The 22710-nt window shown below is 38.7% G+C and overlaps 1 protein-coding gene across 4 annotated transcripts in view; it reads left to right on the top strand.

Moving 5' to 3' along the window:
• VPS41 (VPS41 subunit of HOPS complex) overlaps positions 1 to 22710 on the top strand; it is a 111240-nt gene that overhangs the window by 53542 nt on the left and 34988 nt on the right. For all 4 annotated transcript variants that reach the window (XM_075083678.1, XM_075083677.1, XM_075083679.1 and 1 more), the window contains 5 exons: positions 5957 to 6076; positions 9861 to 10007; positions 11214 to 11280; positions 19481 to 19578; positions 21951 to 22080. In XM_075083678.1, coding sequence (XP_074939779.1) covers positions 5957 to 6076; positions 9861 to 10007; positions 11214 to 11280; positions 19481 to 19578; positions 21951 to 22080 — 562 coding nt within the window. The remainder of the gene's footprint in view (positions 1 to 5956; positions 6077 to 9860; positions 10008 to 11213; positions 11281 to 19480; positions 19579 to 21950; positions 22081 to 22710) is intronic.

Here is a 22710-nt window from a genome sequence, read left to right as displayed (position 1 = left end):
AAGGTTTTTATAGTAAAAATCCTAGGAGAGTGAATCCTCTGGAGTGATTGAGTCACTCTGCTGTATATGTAGTAATTAAGGTTTTTTTGGGGGTTCTCTACCCAGCATGGTAGTGGGGACCCAGAACAATTAAGCGAATGAATTCTGAAGCCAATATGGAGTAGGATATTCAGTATCTTAAAGGATTGGGCTCTGCATTTGCCTAGGACATGCATTTTATATAGTAAGTGTTGATTTGAGTATCCAGTCTGAAACATTTTAAGGGCTAGGGAACCAAGATAAAGCTGAAAATTTACCCTGTGACTGTCAGCAGTCATATCTTTATCTGTGTCTATATCTACATAGTGTATTTATTATATATATATGGAGGAAATAGATATAAAAATGCATTTTTAATGGGGTCTGTATTTAATTTGCTTGAGAAAATACACTATAAAAACTGGTTTTCAAATGTAGATGTGTCTGAACATGTTCGTCCCATTTATTCTCCCAGAATTAGCAGCTGAGCATATCAATGCCCATGCTTAAACATTAGACTCTCTTTTCTTTGTCTGTTATAAAAGCAGAGAGAACTTAGTGTTACCTGGGGCAATTTTCTCATTATTAAAAAAAAAAATCTAAAATAAAATTTCAATGTTAGAATCCTGGGCTGGACCCATGGTGTATCCTGCCTGAGATGTGAAACAAGATGATCTAAATTCCTTTCCGCTCCAGGTGGAGCAACATCATATACAGAGAAAGGATAGCAATTGTGAACAATGCACAAGCCGGAAGAGAAATAGCATTCTTGGGTATCTGCAACTGCTGTTATGGGTAGTGGGATTTGTATGTTAAAATCAAGTCTGCCAGGGAATGCCTCAGATTTTTTTTTTAATTGTCTGCTTTTTAGTGTCAGCAGATGCACTTTGCTTTCTGAGTAAGTAGATGACCTTTACCTCTGAACCCTATGATATGTACTTCATAATAACTGGTTGGACTACTTTGACAAATTATTAAATTGTCAGGATGCTGTTTGCAGCACAGTCCATTTTTAGAAAGCAGATAGTCAGCTGTTTGGCATTACGTTGGGTAGAAGAGTACCAGACAAGAAAGGCAGATTGCTTTGTAAGCTCTAAAATGTCAGTCAGTAAATACTCAAAGGTCCGGTTTAAGTGAAGAAAGAGTAAATACTATGGCAATTTCTGTCCATGCATTGGATAATTTACCATAAGTAGGAAACAAACTGTAGGAGCAAGCAAGCACAATAATAATGCATGTCTGCCATTTGCTTGCTGCGATGTATAATGCTTGGATGTATCCCATATTATTGAGCAGAAGAGACTTTGATATGTAGTGATGTGCTGTTTGCTTAATAAGCAGATTATTTAGCTTACATTTCTTCTTTATTATTATTTGGATGTGTATCGCAAAAACCAAAACATTCTCCTTGTGCTGTAACAAACAAATGTGGTTTGTGTAAGGAGAGGGTGGATTGCAGTCCTGTGTGCGTGTAATCTCTAATTGTGTGTTTTGCAAATGTCTGCATGGAAAACTTTTATAATTGCCTGAGGTGGCAAGCAAAGAGGATCTAAACATATGACGTGTGAGAGGTTGTGTCTCTTCCTGCAAGGCTGCAGGACTTGCTTTCCAACGTGTTAATTCTATAGCTCTTTGTGAATAGGTGACAGCTGGAATCTAGCAGTTGAGTTGTTAAAAGTAGAGCCTAATAAAGGTCCAATGGCATTTGTTTGTATTGAACATCTCAAAATCTCTAACTTCTCTGTCCATGAACGACAGCAGCAGCTCCTGTTTCGTATCTCACTGTTGCCATCACTTACCTCCCAATGCTGCTGTTGTCTGCCACTGCCTCCTTGCTTGATTTCCCTTGACTGCACCTCGTGCCCTCCCCTCCATCCTCACCCCAGCTCCTTAGACAACAGTGTTTTGTGACCATGCTTTGGAAACTCATCTGCAGTTGAAAACTTGAGGCTTACATTATTCTCTGCCTCGCTTGAGCTCATCCAGTCCATCACTGTTCTAAACAGAAGTGATAATTTTTTATTGTTGCTATATATTTTCCTAGGGATGCATGATTAAACAGTAAGTCTTCATGTGGCATGCTGTTCTGCGTTACTGTTGGATATCTGTTAGTCTTGGCTGTGCCTGTAAATGTTGTTTTTAGGCTGAAAACAATAAATATCTGTAGTGATCGCTTGTAACCATGGCAGTAGCATTTTAGGTTTTTGTGGTGATGCCTGGCTGAGGGGAGAGTTGGTGACACAGGTGCCAAAAATCAGAACAAATGCCACAGGTAGGCGCATCTTCACGCTTAGGCAAACAAAGAACAGGGCAAGGGAAATACAGGGGGATTCTTCCTGATTTTTATTCTGTGAAATAAAAACTAATCCAACACTGCTGTAATAGGGAAACGAAGGATGGCTCTTCAGTTACAAATTGAAGTCTCAGCCTTTTTCTTCTGTAAAACTCCAGATCTTTACTGAGAAGGTGCTATATTGAAACAAAGCAATGACGCTGTGCATGGCGCATCAGCGAAAGTGTGTTTCTTTTGAAACTTTTCACTGTGTGAGAATAGATAGCTTTTATTTCGGTGTTTTGAAGGTGGTATTTGGTAGTGGGAAGAAACTGAATTGAATTACTTCACCATATTGATGATCCCAAAGCTGCAGTCATTGCTCTCTCTGTTCAGAGGATTGAGAATTCCTGTACGTAGTTTAAAGACTGGGATTACATGTAATTAGTGTTAATGCTAATTGCATGATAGGCTCCATTAAATCCAAGCACTAGTCTCTTCTCTTCAGCGGATGCACTCTAAAATAGTTTTGAGCTCTTTTTGGAGGAGGTTAATCTCCTGGTAGTGAAAGATACAGAGAGATGTATTCACTAATCCAAGAGAATTATATCAACTTATTTTTAAAACTGAAAAGTGTCCTGCACCGTCTTCTAGTCTCATGATTTCAGTGTGTCTTTTTTTCTTAATGATCCAATGGACAAGCATAAGCAGTTAAGAAGACTCCCAAAATAATAAGTAGTAAACTGTCAGAAGATTGCAGTGTACTCTGAAGGACTGTGGGTGGGGACCCTTGAAGTAAAAGTTTATTTTATTTTAGCGATATTATCATTTCACGATACATGCAAGAGATGCTGGAATTGCATTCTAAGCACTACTATATTGTAACAAAGGACCAGAAAGATTTACCAGAGCAAATAAAAAAGGGGAAAATATAAACTGTATTGCAGAGAATGCAAGAAAGTTATTTTTGTGGCTGCTGTTGAAATATAAGTACTGTGAATGCTGACTGCCAAAATATAGGATTTATGGGAAATAAAGCCCTAAAATATTTTTCCCCTACCAAAAAGAAAGGAGGGTGGTAGGAGGAACCCCTCCAGAAATGGTGGATTTTGTTATGTGTCTGGTTTCTCTTGAAGTTTTAAATGGCTTTCTGGTGCAATAAACATTATGAAAACAGAAAGGAAGACTAAGAAATAAATTAGGCTGCTTTTTTTGAGAGCAATGCATTCAGTGGATAGCAGTTCCAAACTGTATAGCAAAATTCTGGGTTCAGTAACTCAGTTTCCAGGTGTCATTGCTGTCAGAAGTAATAAATAAATCACATCATAGATCAGTAAAATGCAGATAATTACATTGCAGATAAATTAGTAAAGCATGTTTTGAGATGTTTTTCTTACTTTTTTTGAAGCCACAATGTTGTGTGTCCTTTGGTTTCAGTGTTGGACCTATTGCACTTGATGATATGAAAAGGGAAATTCTGGGTGCTGCAGAGATTCAGATTCACTTCTCATCTTTATTACAGGCAATATCAGACTGTTGTCTTCTACTGCCTTGGTCTGAGAGTTTAATTAAGCATGTGTGTAGAGTTGAGCAGAATTTTTTTTTCTTTTCTCCTCACCAGTGCTTTCTCAGGTCACTTATTCTCTTCGCAGCCTCTTACTCGGGTAGCGAAAAAGCATGATGTTCACGAACCATGAAGAGTAACAAAATATCTGCAAAGCATCATTCCAGGCTCACTCTGGACCTTGTGTGTAGTAATAAATAAACTTAAATCACAATTCAGTCACAAGCAGAAAAGATTCAAAGTTCAGTTAATATAATTGACATCAGCAATTTTAACCTTTCACATCATCCACATCAGTTTTCACAGCCTTGTCCAGTAAGTTCAGATGAAAATTATATGTATTTGCTGCTGCCTTTACTGGACTGTATTGAAAGAGGCATCTGAGTGAGTTCTTTTTCCATTGAGCCTCTCTGTAGGAGTTTGTGAACTAGGAAAAAAGTAATTTTCAAGTCTGGATTAGCACAGCGCTTAGTTTTTTATGACATCCCCAGCTTCTGGGTGGAGCTAATTAGTTCGGGCTGAGGGCTGCTCCTGTGTTTCACATCCACCTACCAGCCTGCTAAGGCACATTCCTCTCTGTGGCATGGCCTTATGAGCAGATGTTACCCCTGCTTTCAGTGTCATGCCTTGGTTGCTGTGAAATAGCATATTCCATGAGAGTTTTATTGAGTAGCCTTTTTGTAGGTAGAAAAAAAATCCCTAGACTGTCTAAAAGGTGGGCTTTCATGCAAGCTATGTGAAGGACACAGAGGTATATTGGGTGGGGTTAAAGTGACAAGATACATGAGTGAGAAGTTTGATGTCTGCAGTACACTTCACGCAAAAGTTTCTTGATAGAGTATCCTAGCTAGTGACTGCTTTAAACGTTTGGAGAAAATACTTGTCTTTTGGTGCCATCTTGTGGCTTTAGGAGAGAGAGGCAGTCAGTTTAATTGCTGTCAAAAATCCCTTATTTTGTTAAAAGATGTTATTGTAAACAACTAATGTCTTATCACTTGACATATTTATGGCAAATACGGGCAGGGGGAAACCACGTATAAAAAAGCATGTACAGCTGGATCTTAAATAGAAAATAGTAGCAACATAGGTACTCGATTTAGGTATTAGAATGATAAAAGTCCTTACAGGTAGCAATTTTACACCTCTTAATGGTCATTGTGCACTTACATGAGCTCGGGTTCAGGTTGTGCATGTGTCTGTATGTGGGCGTACTCATGCAGAAGTTGGCAGGACTGGTACCTTAAGAGTATGAACTTCAGAGATACTTCAGCTTCTTACTTAGGTATCCCTCCAAGCACTGAACTTTGCATCATTCAGTGATTCCATGTTATAATCCTATTAAAGAACTTCCTAAAACCATACAGGAACTGGTAAAAGAGCTGAAATGTCATGCAGATTGTCTACATGTAGCTGGGTTTTCCTTTGCTGCTGCAAAGCATTTTGTAACATCTCCTATGCACTTAGATATTCTAACATACCTTCCCTATTTGCAGAACCTGGGATTCCCAGTCACACAAGTTTTACAATCAGCAGCACTTGTGGTACAGTGCAGTTTGCACATGTGGGACTAACACACAGTATCTCCAGAGCCCTGTGGAAGGCCATGTAGTTTCACGTGGGTCCAAGCAAAAGGCCAAAGTCTTGGGGGTCTTTGATAGTTTTGACTACACCAGGCATACGGGACGCTTTTCCTATCTCCTGTTTTTTGGAGGGAAGAAGGAGCCTATCACCAGATCAGTGGATAGGTGTGAGACGGTCTGGTTTCTTTACCAGCTTTCTGAAGTGTTGTCACTAGTGCTGTAGGCTTAGGTTCTCAAATGTCTTCATTTCCTTATCCTTAAAATGGAAATAATTATACTTACCATTCTTTAGAGAAACTTGACGGAAGGCCTGCTTATTAATATTATTATTGAAGTAACGAATTCTGTAGGATACAAGATTTTAAATTCATATGTACTATATGAAAATGTTTGATTGTATTTGTTTTTGTTTTGTGATAGGTGTGTATTTTTCATTGCCCTTGAAAATGAGGCAAAAATACCTCCCATGTTTACATACAGCAGTGTGTCACAGAATATATGTCTTATTGCACTCCTTCGTAGTTGCTGTTGTATGAGAGAGGCTGGATGAATAGATGGAAGCCTTCGGTTTTACATGAAGGGGAAGGAAATATAAGAAATGTAAAATGGAGAGGACACTTAATTGCTTGGGCCAATAATATGGTAAGTATTTTTCACCTCTTTTAAATGAACAAAAATACCACTGCCATTACACTATTTGAAATGTTTCAATGTTAATTGCCAAAATATTCTGTTGAAAAATGGTACATTTGAAGAATCGCGTATAAAAGGCATTGAAGGATCGTGTTTTAGATCCTATTTCTTTGTAGACATTTCTTCCGGCATTTCCTGCTGGCTAGGCAGCATTCTCCATACGATTGCCACTTCTGAAGAAATTAAGAAAAGTAGCTCTACATACCACTGTTGGGGGTGGTTGCTGCTATACAGTATTGCCTAGCAGAGTTTTGACCAGTGCAATGTACTGAAGCAAACTGTTTGAGGAAGGAATGCCAATGTAAATCTATTAAAAAAAAAAAAAACCACCACCAACAACAAAAAAACATCATCACCCCCACTATTCATCCTGTAAAAAACCCCAAACCTGTCTGGATTTTGTAATTTGTACTGAAGTGGCATTATCATATGTGCTTCTAATGTTGTAGATTACAAAAAAATGATAGTTACAATTTCTCATTTTGGTAGGCCACTAGAAAAGGCTAGACTTAGGAGAAAATAGGTCCTTTTTCCTCTAAGGGTAATTCATATTTTAAAGGGAGCCATTGCTTTCATGCTGAGTGTTGCATTTCACCTATCACTGTATATCTAATTGATGGGTCAAGGTCTGTGTTTTAAAGCTCAGCAGTGAGGGATATGTTTTTATGTGTGTATCACGTCTAAATTCCAAAGTCTTATTTTAAAATGTGGAAAAAGTATTTCTGAAACACTAGATTTTTTTCCTTCTGTTGTTTTTCCCTCCTGAAGGGAAGCATTTATTAAAATATTTTAAAGCCATTGTTCTTTTATTCCTTTCAAAACCAGTTTGATATGAAATTGTTAGAGGTAAACTTTTGTTTATTTACTCCCCTTTAATAACTGTATTAGAATTGAAACTTCAATGAGTGCTTCATTGTCATTACATTAGCTCTTCTGAAGGTTTTGTTCTTTTCAGAGCCATACAATTAAAATATATATTCTAGGTGAATCTGCTGGGAATAGATAGGGCAGTTGAGGAGAGCTATCCCTAGAGATGATGTGCCACATCAGAACACAGAATACTAATAAAATGTTGAGAGCCATCTGTCAGAGACAAAAAGTCATGGTCAGGGCCTATCTTTCAATGAAAAATGAAATGACACTTGCCCTCCAAAAGATTAATATATTTGGTTAGTGGCCTTTCCCTTCCCCCTTTACCTTTTAAAAATTTCTCCATCCTCTAGCGAGGTTTTGTGTTCCATTTTTTTCTTTCAAAGTCAGAGAAAATCTTTTATAGCCTTGCTTCTTACTCTCTGTATGTTGCTACCTAGTTTTTATTTTCTTATGCCTTTTTATTTTTTGGCACACTATATGTGAGCTTGTTTGACATTGGGTATTCTGAGATGGGCTGCAGATTATTTAGGCAAGGTCTAATTCTGCTTGTCAGATGCTCAGGTAACCCATGTTTGCTGCTTCACCCTCTTCTTCCTCCATGGCCAAGAGTGTAAGTTTTACAAACTGAGACACCTGAGGACCAAATCCTTAGCGGCGTTAGGCTGCCCAACTCCCAGTTGAACAGGTTTTAGGCTCTTTCATGGTCAGATGTTGGCTCTGGTAGTCCTTTTGGTTTATGATGCCAATGGCATACTTTTGACTATAGAGGATCCCACACTATTGGTTTGAAAGGCACTTAAAACGTAAGCTAGTCTATCCCATTGAGGATTTGCTGACTTGTAGAAAAACAGAAGGTGTGATATGGGTCACTTTTATGTGAAAATCATCCTTGAAGTCAAAGTGGTAAGATTAATTAAAAAAAAAAACTTCACTAAAATGCAGTTCAAGCAAGATTGCAAATTTTATCAGATGAGCTTAGAAAAAACAAAACAAGCTCCTTTTTTATGTTACCCAGAGATCTGGGCTCTGTATGTTGAAGATGCTGTGTATAAGTTTTTGCTTCTGAAACCTTGATGACTGTTAACCTCAGAGTCACCAATAGGAGTGTGTTCCACGCTCACAGTTCTTCAGTGACAAAGATCACAGGGAAAAAAAAAAACAAAAACCTGGCCCACCCCCATAACACTTACTGTTCCTTGTGATTTAAAAAAAAGAAAACAAAAACAAAAACAAAAAAAAAAGAAAAACAGAAAAGGCAAAACCTGGCTTAGACCATGACGCCCATGTTTAGACTCTCTGACTTACAAACGGTTGAATCTGTACAGCTGGGGACATAGAAACTCGCAGTGGGGGGAAACCTGTTCCTCTGATGCATCAGCCACCCCAGTGACACCGGGGCCATCACCCCCGCCAGGACTCCCCCTATTTTATTCACCCCCAAGAAGGGCACTAAACAAGGGAATCTGCTCCAACCTGCAGCTCATTACTTTAATAGTGCCATTTACAAAGGTACACACACACACACCCCACGCCCCAGAAAAAGGGGAGCTCTGCTAAAAACTAAAAAGTGGGGCAGCCCCCCAAACAGCTGCAGCCCGCCCAGCCCCTGTCTGCAGGCTGGCGGCCGCCCCACAGCAGAGCAGGAGCGTGCCAGAGGACGGTGTCACGTCTCTCTCGGGCTCTGCTCGGCCATGCTCCCGCTCTGTTCCCACGCTGGGACAGGCTCCCCAGGGCAACAAACAGCCCCGGTCCCTGGGGGCCCTACTCTTCCCACCAGGCAGCCCTCTCGGCCGCACCTGCGAGGCACCTGCTGGAGACAGAGCCAGGAGCCTACAGGCAGAGGGATGGCCCCTTACCTTCACCACGCTTAACGACCGGCAGGCAAACCTGGGCCGGGGGGCATCTCTTGAACATCACGAGACACTTAGAAGACATCTGAACAACAGAAATCCCAAACTATATTTCAGCATCCTGGACGCTGACCTTTCAAGGTCCCTTCCATCCCCTTTCCCATGGTCATGAGAGTTGTTTTTTCTACTCACTGAGCTTTAAGGAAATATTTACTAAAATATTTTAGTTTATTTTGGGGACTTTTGTTTTTAAATCACTAAGAACAAGTTATTACTTAACACGAAATTAGTCTCATTTTACTATTGGAAAGGTTATAGCTCACCTTTTCTAAATGGCATGTTAAAATCTGATTAATGGCTCTTCCCTGTGCCGCCACCCCCCCCCCCTCCCCCAGTGACTTTAATCTTCCTTTCTTTAAACTTTTTGTTCTGTTAGTTTAGGAGATTTCCTGAGGAGGCATTGAAAAATCTCAGGATACAAAACAAGGCATCATTTAAATACGCTTGCTTTCCTGTTTTAATGTAAGAGTAGAAAGGCGTTTTTGGAGAAGTACAGATTGGCCTAATTTATCTTAATGAGCTGTTGCTTTGCATCATTTCTTTTTCCAAGGTGGAAATTTCTGCTTCTCTACAGGGGATGTTGTGGAAGAGCTGGGATTTTTTAATTTCTCCAGTAGTAGCAACAGGCCAAGAAGCTGAACTGGCTCCTGACTGGAGTTGCTAGTCTATCACTCATTCACTTATTGTGTCTTTTCCATTTACTTACTATATCTTTTCATTTGGCATGTGAATTTAAAATATCTAACTTACCCTAATCCCTTCATTCCTTCTGTCACCTCCTGGGTTAGATGGGTCTTTGTATCAAGAGCTTTTTCTGTTGGCGCACTCAGCCCTACCCTGAAACTTACGCCATGAACTGCTATGGCTGCCTTAGTGTACAAAATAATATGGGATGTGTTGAGTAGGAGTTTGTCATACTTAATAAAGTTCTCTTGTATTTAAACTTTCAGGGCGTGAAGATACTTGACATGATCTCCAAGCAAAGAATTACCAATGTGCCTCGAGATGACATAAGCCTTCGCCCAGATATGTATCCCTGCAGCCTTTGCTGGAAGGATAATTTAACGCTGATTATTGGCTGGGGAAATTCAGTAAAGGTGCAATTACCTGTCTTTGTAATAAATGCTTGCTGTTATCACAGACAAACAGAGGATTATTTCTGAAAAGCAAAGACAATCGAAAAAAATAGAATTTGGTTTGACTAGAGTGTGCAGAACTCCTGCTGCCATAGAAATGTCATTGAACTGACCCTCATGAGGGGGAGGAGTGATAGACACCCAGCGGTCAGACAGATCTCTGTGTGTGAGCACGCAGCGAATGTAATCCTCGGGGACACTTCTCTCCTCTGTGCCTTGGAGAGATTTCCTCTTCTGAAAGCTTTTAGTGGGCTGCTGAATTCATGTCTTTTGATTAGCATTAAGAAAGAACAACTTTCCATGAGGTATTTTTGGAGAGGACTGTTCTGTGGGCTGAGGAGGTTGTGACTGCAGAAACAACCACATCATTTTGGTCAACTGTGGGGTGGGGAGGGGAAAAAGGGATGGGGTGGGGGACAGGCTGCTTGGGGTTTTGTTCCGCTTTCAACAGGAAACTGGCATTTCAAACTTGTGCACTGCAGACTGACTATGATTTGCTCAGGCCAGCACCTGACATGAGTTTGTTACAAGCCTGTTAGCTGTTTTCTAATAACAGGCTGCTACATCACTGCACAGTGGGAAATTAAAAGTGCTTGGTAGGAGTAGATGGAAAAGGAGGGTAAAGTGAGGTAGGTGAAGTATAAAAACCTTTTGGAGCATTAAACATAGACTTTTAAAAATGAGGAGGTTTGTCCTAAGTTTGGCATCTGTCTTCCCCCTTGTATTGTGTGTGCTTCATGACATTTGGGTATTTGCATTTCTTTATAGGTACATACTCTCCTCCTGTTATTTGAAATTGCAGTAGCATATTTTTACTGAAATGGTAAGGTAATGAGATGCAAAGTGTGAGCAGATACCAAAACCAAACACATATATGCTATTATGAAGAAATCATAGTGAGCAGATGTTTTCAGATTTCTCTCGTGTGGTCCATCTTCCTTCTCCTCTCCCAGCATACTTATAAGGCAGTGGACTACAGCTACAACTTTTCTGTCTGGTTTTCTTCAGCGATGCATCGTCACTGTTTTTTAGCCTGTGTTTTTCAAATACAGAAATGCATGTCCGAGAATGCCTCAGTAAGAAAAAGAATTTCTGGGAAAAGTTGGATCCATTTTAGGAATTACAGTTTGTTTGTTCATCATAATGATCCAAATTTCTGTTTCCTAGATCTGCTCAGTAAAAGAACGGCATGCCAGCGAAATGCGTGACCTTCCAAACCGCTATGTGGAAATAGGTATGATTGTATGAATGCACTCTTTTTCAAAATGATATGAGCTGTAAAGGTCTGTTTTCACATTCTAGCCTGAAAAAGCTGTTACAGTTCAGAGGCAACATGTAGTCGTAGCATAAATGTCTCCTCACTTTTAGTTGATGAGGTTGTCATAATGGCCTCCTGCATAGTCTTTTTTTTTCTTTTTTTTTATTAATAGACAGTCTTAAATTCTGTGATCATCTAAAATCAGAGATCCTTGTGTGAAAAGTGGATGTCTTAACTTTCTCTTCACGCAGATTCCTACAGAGAACTTGGTTTTTCATCTTGGTTGATGATCGGTGTAGTAGTAAGGAGAAAATAGACACTACTTTATTTGATTATGTATTGCTTGACTATACTGCTTATAATTTTTTTCTCTTTTTTTTTTAATATCTCTTTCATATAGTACTAGAAAATGGATTTGAATTTCATTTGTTGCCTTTTTTGGTTCTGCATTCTATGTTCTCCTTTGCTTTCTTACTTGTCTGGTTTAGGTGATGTGAATAAATTTCATTATTGCTGATTAATGGAAGAGGTCTTGACAAAACTGTATGTTAAGGAAAGTGTAAAGCTGAATTCAGGGGAAATTTGGAGGGGAAGAGGGGATGTAAACAAAAGGTCACAACTGTCCCCAGAAGCTTATTCTGGAGAAAGGAAATATCTATGAAGAGGTAGTGCTGGGAAGATAAACAGCCCCTCTGGGACTATGCAGGCTGGAGCGGACAACAGTTTGTAAACTTTGACATGAGATTGTAGACAAGAGTGTTCAAGGAAGATCCTGACTCATGTCAGATTAGAATGGTGCATGACATAGGTGTATATTCTGCTTTCTGATTTCAGGAAAGAAACATTTTAAAATAGCTTCTGAAAATCAACTAGGGGACTTGTTACACTCTGTAGGAACTCTGGATACTGAGAGGCGATGACATGCCTGACAATTAACTGAGACCTGAAAGCTATTTGTTGTTTAAGATTACATAGTCTCAACAGAATTGTTGACTGTGGAATTCTGGGATATTTGAGATAATTTTGTCAAGGAGAAGTTTAGTCTTGAGTTTTAGTCTCCAATCTTTTATATAATATTTTCTGTACCCATAAGTAGCTTTTAGAAAATAATTACATGGGGGGTTTTACATAGTGAACAGAGGCAACTTCTACTTCAGCTATAGTGTGTCTGTGTGGAGGGAGCTAGTCTTATGTGACTGACTATTGGAATTTCATTTAAAATAAAATAGCTGCCATCAGATTATTTAGGTGCAGACCTGAAGGTTAGAGATTTTTGTGGAAGTAACTTTTTCATCTTAGAATTTTTAGCCTAAAATCTTCTCTGTATTCTTGAGGACAGGTGTTTTATCTAACTTAACCTGTTAACAATGTGCTTGAGATTTTTCTTTCTGGTTTCAGGTCAAAGCACTGAAACAGCTCTGCCAAATGCTGTCAGCAGCACTCATTGGAACGTGGATATTAGATTGGGAGGGAAAAGAGGGAGACATTATTTGTTCAAGCCTCGATATAAATTACAATAGCTTTTGATGTAATCATATAGAAGGTCTTCTTGAGAGCTGTGTGTCATGCCATAGCATCTATTTCAACTTTATTTCAACTTTACTTTTCAAAGGCGTAGCTGGAACGTCTGATATTATTAATCGGCAGAGCAGTAGCCAGTATAGTTTTTTTGCAAGACCATTAATATCCTAAGTGGGTGCATAAGCTGATAAACACTTTCATAATGTTAAGAATTTACACAAGGCAATGATACCCTTCAGTGGCAGGATAGCTGAATATCCTTTAGATGTTTTGGCTTATAATATCTTGGCATCATGAAACCCATAACAGTATAACTTTTGCCACATTTAGTGTTTTTGTTTGTTTTCTTTCTTCCTGCCTTTACAATTTTTTGCAAAACCAGAGGTAAAGTAGGAGACTTCATACTCTGTTCATCAGGGTAATACCTATGGAGCCTATGACAATATAGTGTTTTCTCATATCTCAGTGGTTTCAGATTTATACTCTCTCAGAGCCATTCTGAGGGCCCCAAAGTTCCACAATAATATGATAGTAAACCATGATCGTATCAGTAGATCATAAATGTTTCTTCAGTGTTTTGCAGCCCATTGAATAAGGAAACAGAGCATTTCCTGCATTGCAGGTTAGGTACATAGGATCCTATGTAACAAGGCCCTCCTCATCTTTGATTCTGTTTTGACACATAGCCATATGTACTCTGAGGCAGGAAATAAATATGGTATCTACTGTGATGCTAAACCAAATGGCCCATAATGTGGAAAAGTAACACCACTAAACTATTCTAGCTGTTTTATTTTAAAGAAGATAATGCCACGATTACATGTAAAATAAATTAGATGAATTATACAGGTCTCATGCACTGAGACCCGTGTAGCATTGCTAATTTTATTTACATCTTTCGGTATATTAATGGCACTTTTCTTCAGTAATCTTTTCCATTGTCTCTGGTTATATGTTACAGTTCATTGCCTACATGGGTCATCATTCAGTGTTGACGATAAACTCCAGTGAAATGTTTCTATTTAGGTTTAAATGTATGTTAGATGAGCAGATCCTATCAGTTTAGCTCTGTCAGCTACCGCTGTGAAGTAGTGTATTGATTAGAAAGTATTGGTATTGAATTACAGGCTTAACGTGGACTAAATGCCATTGTGATCCTTCTTAAAGAGTACTTGACCTCTGTGCTTGCTCCTGATGTGTGTACAAGAGCTGTAATGCTGGACAACTACTGGTCTGAACAGAGAACCTTTCCTCGACGGGAGCCTGCAAGAAGGGTGGTTGCTGAAGAACCAATTAGCACTTTGCAGTTAATATGATGCCTTTTCAAAGTGAAAAAGGGCATGTAGTCTTTGATGGCCTGGTCAAGTAACTCGAGATTTTATATACTTTTATAAAGAAGTGCTTTATCTCTGCCTCAGTTACCGAGGTTGTTAATGATAGTGGAAAATAGATATTAACACTGGAAGTCAGTAGAGGACTTGTCAGTTAGAGACTTCCTATTCAATTTATTTTAGCCCAAATTTTATCTGGGGAATCTCAGCTTAATTTCAGGTGCTAACCACCCAGCAACGCCTCTTGAGCACTTGTCCCCCCTCTGCATTCCTCCAAATTCCCCACAATGTAGAATTCTGGTTTAAAAATTACATTTTGTGGATATGCTTGTAATAACACATTCATATGTTTTGTGAGGGAATAGCTGTATAACTGCACGGCAAGTTACCACCAAGCATTGACACAGCACATTTTATCTGAAAAGAAAACATGGGAGTATTTAGTTTTTGGTTTGTAAAGTGAGATACTGGCATCTACCATACCAGCATTTTTCTCTTCATATAGAGGGAACTTAAAGCTCAGGTGATGAATGTGATGAGCAGAAAATTAACTGTGACTAAATGTCATCAACTTTATATGCTGATTTATGTAGACATTTCTTTGGAACAAGCGTGCTACACTCTAAGAAGCAAATTGCCAAAAAGAAAAAAAAATCTCAACCCATTTATATAGCTGATTCAATTTAGACTTTTGCTTATCCTGTTTTGCCACAAACCAAACCGATCGTTTATAAATTTCTTGATAAAATTAGTCAAAGCTATCAGACTCCTGAATATTTTCCCTGTTGGTTAACAACGTTTTGTCAGTTCAACGTGTAACGGAAAAAAAGAGTTTTTCAGAAAATCAACTTTGAAGCTTTGAAACTTAAGCTCCTGACTTTCCAGTTGTCATCAGGGATTCCACGGGATTTCTTTAACAGTTCTGTGTGTCTGTAGCTGGAGAGTTGTACAGGCAATTGCCGTATTTCTAAAGATGATTTTTATTGCTGTGTGAGGTGGAACAGGGGTAAGATGATTTCAGCACCATGGTAGCACTTCTATTTCTCACAACCTGACTGCAGGTAAAACAGCAAATTGTAACACTGCTTACAGTAGACAAAACATTTTTCTGATTTAATTGAAAGAGTAGACCTCACCAGATGGATGATTACTGGCATGAGGAAGGAATGGGCTTTTTTCCTGATGTTTCTGATTAGTGTGATATTGTAATTGAGATAAATTGTTTTGTTTTAGTATCGAAATTCTTGTTCGTTTCCATTTTGTGCTGCTAGCAAGTAATAAAGCAACAGCTTTCAGTGACAGAGCTTTTACAGGGTTTTGATTTTAAACCCAGGTGGCTTTTTTTGTTCGGTGGTCATATTCAATTAACGGTATCATTTTCATTGCCCTGCTTAGCTTTAATGAAAATGCTCCTCCTCTTTGCCATGTGGCATTTGAAGTTGTATACAGAATGATTGATTAATGCTTGCTAAATTTTCTCCAAAGCTTTTCTGGACCTTCAACATTTGAACAAAAATAAAATTGAATATGATTTTTTCCAACCATTTCTATTGTAAATGAATAGCAGATGGTGTGAATTCCAAGTTTGGAAGCAACAGTTTTTGCTAGTCATTGATGCATAGGACCCACAATCGATTTTAGTCTTACCCTACTGCCTTTCCTACTAAAATTCAAGGAAAAGATTAGTCCATTAAAATGCCAAAACATGTATATGTTTAGGTAAATAGTTGCTTTATTTCACATATAGTAGTGTGGGTGGAAAATCTGCAGGGAGTTGGGAGTTCTAAGGATATTCAAGCCCAAATAAAGGACCTTCATATGGGTTACTGCACTGCTCCTCCCCAGAAGTTCACAGTTTCTTTTGAGTTGTGGTTGACATGTCTTTAACTGGGCACATCCTGAGCTTTCTGCTCAGGCTTCTAGTCAGAGGTAGGTCTGCCCTGAAAAATTGAATGTATTAAGACTGTTGCAGAGTCTTTTGGCAGATAGAAACAATTTGTAGGGAAATACTTAAATGGTGGGGCAGGTGTTTGTATATGAAGGTTTTTCAGAGAAAAATATGAATGTTAAAAAAATAGGAGATTTTTATTTTCTTCAAGGATTATGTTATATAGTACACCTAAAAGTAAGAATATTCTTCTATTTCAACAAAATATACAGTGTATATATGTGTATGCTTTGTGATTTGCTTCTATTCATCTGAAGACAGCTTAAGTGATACTTATATGGGACCTTTTCTGGTCGTCTAGCTAGAATTGAATGCACATACTGTGGAAAAAAGAAGAAAAAAGTCTTTTTATATTTTATATCAGATGCAACTGCGTGAACATGATCATATTTGTATCATAGCCATTTTGTATACTATTTTGTTTTGCATAAATAACCTAGCTTGGTAAAAACACTGGTGTTGGAGATACCATCTTGAAAACACTTAAGGGTATGCTGTACTGTGGCCCACAGCAATGACTGAAAATTTTGCAGATGTGCCTGAAGTAGCCGGTTAAAAGGTGATTTGGGAATGCATAATGGCATGACCCCATCATCTAACAGTGCACCAGAGTTCTAGGTAAGCTGGGCCAGTTCATGGTGCTTTGTGGCTCTGCAGCTGTTGATACATGAGTGGACTACCTAGAAATTAGCTTGTGTGTTGGCTTTTCCATTTCTTTCATATGTCATATGGAATTAAAAAAAATTAAAAATCCATCTTTTTCTCCACACATTAAATTTCATGTTAATTCTCTGCATGCTAGTTCAGCTTCCTGCTTACTTTCCCAAAAGACAATGTTGAAACCTTGGACCCATTGAAATCAATGTAACCAGAGTTTCACTCTATAAATCTGCACTGGAAAAGCAGGGGCTGGTTTTGAGATTTGATTAAATGAAATAGAATTCTTTTAGTTTCAGTCCACCACATGTGTGTGGATCTTTAAATTCCCAAGAAAGTTGCGTTATAGACTTTAGGTAAATAATGTAGCATCTATTGTTTTACTTCTGTAGTGTGGTGTATTTCATACATTTCGTTTAATGAACAACAAAACAGATTTGCCGGTTTCTTCTTTTTGCTTGCTGGTAATTTGTTTGACAGCTGTACATAGATGCTGAACATAGAGTAGATCCACTGTCAGCATTATCTTCCATCTTCTCTTATGACAGGCATAAACATGTATGACACATGGCCAAACCTTGGTCATTCCCATTTACTTCAGTACTATGTTTCTTTTAATTGTTTTGGATCCTTTTCAAGTTAACAGCATCTCTGCAATACCTGTGTGTTGGATTTTTCCCCCCCTTTCATCACAACAAAGTGTCCAGAGAGTAAGTCCAATTAACCTATTAGTGTTCTGTGCAGCTATTACTTATATAATATTTTTCAGTAAAACTTTTTTGATTAGCTGCATCAAAGGTTTTTTTATCAGGTCAAGATGCACTGTCTATGCCAGCTATTCTTTGTTCAAGGCTGTAGCAGCAGAGATGGAGCATTGTGTTTCAACAAGGCCTCTTGAGGAGGATGAACTGAGAGAAAGCTGAAAGTGAAACCAAGAAAATTAAACTCTCTTTAAAAACCAAACTTAAAGTGATGATTTTTGTTTATTTCTTCTGTCTTGTGGAACAGTACCACTGCTTGATCCTAAATACACCATTATGTGGACGTTACATACTTTTTCACTGGCAAAGGAACTAAAGTTCCAGTGAAAGTCAAAGAAGCACACATGGTTTTTTTTAAAACTGTCCCCATAATCTTTATAAAGGTACCATTCACCATGCTGTTTTCCTCTCCAAATTCAAACCACAATATTTTATATGCCTTTGATAGCCTTCCCTTGACACTTTTTAACGCTGAAATCAAAGTTTCTTTGCTTGTCCTTCTAGCCAGCATTATGGATTTCACTTGGTTTTTTCTTTTCCATGTTTTATCTCCTGCCTTCTGTGTTCTTTTAAAATGCCAAATACTAAATTGTAAACTGGGAGTAAGATATATTATGTAGGTGTTTCTGACATGGTTTGTTTAAAATCATCACTCAGAGCAACATGTGACACAGTCAAAGTAATATCAGTCTTGCAGGCTAGAACAAAATAATTATGTACAGGATTACAAATGTGAACCTACCCTCTCCCAGAATAGACTGAGTGCTCTACCCTTGTGCTGTGCTTTGGTCCCCCAGTGATGTCGAAGTGTCAACAGTCATTAAGAGAAAAACAGTATTTGCTTATTCATTGAGAGACAGGTGTCAAATCTGTACTTTACTTGACAGTATTTTTTTCTCCTTTAGCAGGAGGATGATTATTTCTCCTGTTCCTTCTTATTACCTTAGCTAAAGAAAATTAGCTTTTTTTTGTGTCATGCTGCATTTTCTCTTTGCTTTACTAAAATAATCAGTAACTATTTTAGTAAGCAGTAGATATTAGTAATGTAGCATGCTAAGCAGTAAACAAGGAAACTTTTTTCCTACTTATACTTAGATTTTCCTAAAACCATGTTTTGAGAGAAAATGATGATGCATCTAATATTTTTGTAAGAGCTTATAGGTATAAGTTTATCTAAAATAAGCACTTCGGTGATGCCTGTTTTGGGCCCCATGAGAGAGGGCTTCCCAGATGTTGAATGCCTGCACTGTAAATCCAGCAGAATAAAACTAACTAGCTATTTCTGTGGCAGAGGTCTGCTTTTATGAGGCTTTTAATAAATGCAGTTCAGCTTTCTTTTTTGTTTCTCAAAATAGTCGTGACGTAACTGTCTCCGTTTTGGGAAATTACATTTTCAGTTTTATGAACAAGGAAAGGGACTATTTAACTGTATGTTTTCTTTGTAGTGAGGGTATCTGTAAATCTTCCTGTGACGTTTAGCGTGGTGATAGTTAAATAAATAATGATCTTTGTATTTTCATTTATCATACCAGTAGGTGTAGTACATGTGATTCTTTTATGGTCACGTGAACTAGCTGCGAATATGCAAACCAGTGAAGATGTTCTATTTATTGCCTGTATTCTTGAGTTTAGTTTTGGTTTTGCTTCCATTTTTTCAGCGTGATCACTGAAAATCAGGCTGACCATTCATTTAAAATGTTTCATCTCTAGCATGTCCTGGAGCACAAACATTTCTTCTTGCAAGCTTTAATGGAATTTAATCTGTTAAATGTAATTTTTCATCTTGCTGATCCAACTGGGAAAAGTCTGTAGGTTTGTTATATGTATCGAGTCTTCATTTCTCTGAAGTGCTACTGCATGGTGTTGGTCGCCAGTGAAAATCAGTTGAATGTTTTTCTTAGGGAGTAGTTCATACACATCAATTTGTTTAACAATCTGTCATCTTTCCTGTATTTCAGTTTTCCAGTTCGACACCGAATTCTATATCAGTGGACTTGCGCCTCTCTGTGACCAGCTTGTTATACTTTCCTATGTAAAGGAGATTTCTGAAAAAACGGTAATTGTTTTTATGTTACAGTTTCTTCACAACACTAAACTGCTCTGTGAGTTGGTGCTTATACTAGTCTCATAGATCTGTTGATCTGTGAAAGAATTTGTAGTCCGCTGGTAGCGAACAGAAACTTCTCTGACCTATAAAATAAGGTCAGTGGAGGTGATACTGATGACTGATGTACTTACCTTTCAGAAGTCCTATCTGGGTTCCTTTGTTTCTTGCAAGAGGCAGAGAAGGGCTCTAGATATAGATGGTCTTTCTCTCTTCTTTTTAATGCCTTCTCCCCTCCCCACCCCCCTTCACTCCTTTTCTTTTTCTGCTGTTTCTGCATCAGATGAAATAAAGGATCTTTTTTAGCTATAAGAGGAGCTTGCTGACACTGCATCTTAGAAGAAATGAGAGTAGTGAAGTTGATCAACTCAAGCAATAGGAGTCACTGCGGCAGTGGTGGGATGCATTATTGCAAGCAAGTGGCATCATTGTCTCCCTTGCTTCCAGGACCTTTAGTTGTGTGCACCAAGATACATCTGTAGATAGGTAGAAATTAGAATTCATGTCAGCCGTTTTTACTGCGCACAGGCGAGTGCTGTGTCTGTCTCCGGCATTTATTTCATGTTGCCAAATAAAAGGCGAGGCAGTGGAGGAAATCCTTGAAGATGCGGTGTGAGAATGGCAGATGCTCTTGATCATCTCTTTGATAGTACGTCTGCATTAGACAACCATCACCATAGTAACCTTAAGCAACTGGGTGCACAAGTTGCTAGGCAATGAAATGCTGTAGGTTCAAACAAATGCTCGAGCCTGCTGAAATCAATAGGGTTAGCTTCTAGCTCTGCTGCAGGATGTCAGATTATAATTTCTTTATTTGTATTAAGGAGAAAAATAATGTCACAGCAGTGTTTCCCAAGAGAGCCGGTACAGTAGTCCTCTAGTGCAGAAGAGTCAGTGAAAGAAGAGGAGGCAAACAAATCAGATAAGGAAGGGGGAGGAAAAGGTGGGTTGAAATGCTAGGGAGCAAGAAAATTGGGAAGCTGCTCTTAATGAAGTAGCAGCATGTGAAAGGAGGTAGTATAAAGGAGGTAGTGACTGATAAAGGTTAAAGTCTAACTGCTTCAGGAAAGAAAGATGAGAATTTCAGGTGATATAATGGTAATAGAACATAGGAAAGAGTTTTTTTTCATGTATTGGCTTTTAATTAGCCATTTAAACAAACTCTGAATGCTGGACTTTGATAACTTCTCCGTCCTCCGGGTAACTCTAGCAAAGAAACAAAACTCCTCTCCTCCCTGACACTGAGTCTGTGTCATGGTGTGGTGGGAACGCCATCTTGGCTCCGTGGAGCCCAAGCTGCCTGACCTTCCAGGAGAAGTACTGCTCGCCAAAAATGCTGTTGGGTTGTGAGTTCTTCCTATGCTTGATTTCACAGCTTTGAAGCAACAGCTTCCTACTTGTACAAATTGAATCAGAACTGAACTCATGGCTTGCTTTGAGTTCCCTGCCTCTCTGCTCACCCCCCACTTGCACTGGAACAATTAAATTGAGAAAAGACCCACGTGATGATGCTGCCAAATGGGTAGGCTAGAGCTGTGTAAATCCACTTTATATGTCTCCTCACTCTTTCATTCTGCATTTTGTATAACTCACAGCCAGAAGCAGAAAATAAGGGATTGTCTTGGACCTTAATTAAAAATACAGCTAGTTGAAGGCAGTGGGTTCCCTAGAACAGAAGATGAAAATCTATGACATTGTCTTACCATAACCACCTACATTGCACTTGGAAGTTCATGATATTCTAAGATTATCAGCACAGCAAGGGTTTTACATTATTCTCAGATTAATTTCTTCCCAGCTGCTGCTGGACGCTTAAAAGTGCAAACTTAAACACCAGCTTTGAAAAAAAACAAGTTCATCTTGGTACCAGAATATCATTGATTCATAGAGCTCTGTCCTTCGGGGCCTGAGCCCAGCTGAGTACATGTCTTAAATGGCTCTGTTGCTTGTTGAATGCAATGGTTGACGACCATCTGTGATAACCCTGAAAAGTTCTGTGACCAAGAGCAGAAAATAGTGAGCAAACTCAGGGGAAGAGTTAGACCTGTGTCTTGTCTAAACCTCCTTCTCTGCACTGATCTGTTCAAGGGAGGCAAGCTGCAAGTAGGAATAATTTCCCTTTGTGTTTCAGATGCAATTACAGCTACTCTGTAGAGTACAACTATGCAACTTTTATGGTGCGCAACTGAGTATCCAGTGCAAAGTACTGGACCTTTGGGAATGTTTGCAGCTGTTGAATTTCAGCCTTGTTTGTAGATGACCATCAGCTGACATTGCTAAGGTAAATTGTGTAGGATGCAGCTAAGATGTTTGTGTTTTTCTAGGAAGTGGAGTGTTGTGCAAGGCCTAGACTGGATATTGTACAACCCCTACCTGAGTCATGTGAAGAGATCTCTTCTGATGCACTAACAGTAAGAGGATTTCAGGAAAACGAATGTAGAGATTATCATTTAGGTAGGTGTTCTTAATATTTTTTATTTTCATAACTTGTTTAAAAAAGACTTGATGTAGGAGGACTCGGCCTCCTTTTTCATTTTTATGTCATCTTCTTGAATAACTGTCTATAACTGCCTACGACACTGAAGTATAAAGTGGAAATCCACACGAACCAGTCACCTGAAAGAAAACAGATCTGGATATTTAAACATCAGGATTTGTAGTGCCATCTATCAAGTCAGACATAATGGGGAAGGCAGAAATATAGAACTCATGTAATGTCCAGTATCACGGAAGGCAGTATCTTTAATGGATATGTATTCAACATGTGATCTGTAGGAGCTCTGTGTCTCTTCAGGCACAAGGGCCTTCAGGAATAGTGAAATGAGAGATACAATGTCCAGAAAAGCTGTTTCATAGACAAAGATTAAATAAATGTCATTTCAACAATAAGATGCACCTGGATCAACATAAAAGGAGCACACTGATGTTTAGCTTTCCCGTACTGACAAAGCTGTTGGGGTATAACAGACCCCAGAATGGTAAAATGTAATGAATAGGACCTGGAGTTTGGCAAGTTCAGCCTAGAAGATAGGTTTAATTATGTAACAGGCAGGGAGATTAAGCTCTGGCACAATATATACCAGC

Source organism: Phalacrocorax aristotelis, chromosome 2 (assembly GCF_949628215.1).
Source record: "Phalacrocorax aristotelis chromosome 2, bGulAri2.1, whole genome shotgun sequence".
Classification (NCBI taxonomy): Eukaryota; Metazoa; Chordata; class Aves; order Suliformes; family Phalacrocoracidae; genus Phalacrocorax; species Phalacrocorax aristotelis.
The sequence above is the reverse complement of the archived record's forward strand: the minus strand, read 5'-3'. Positions and strand labels throughout refer to the sequence as shown.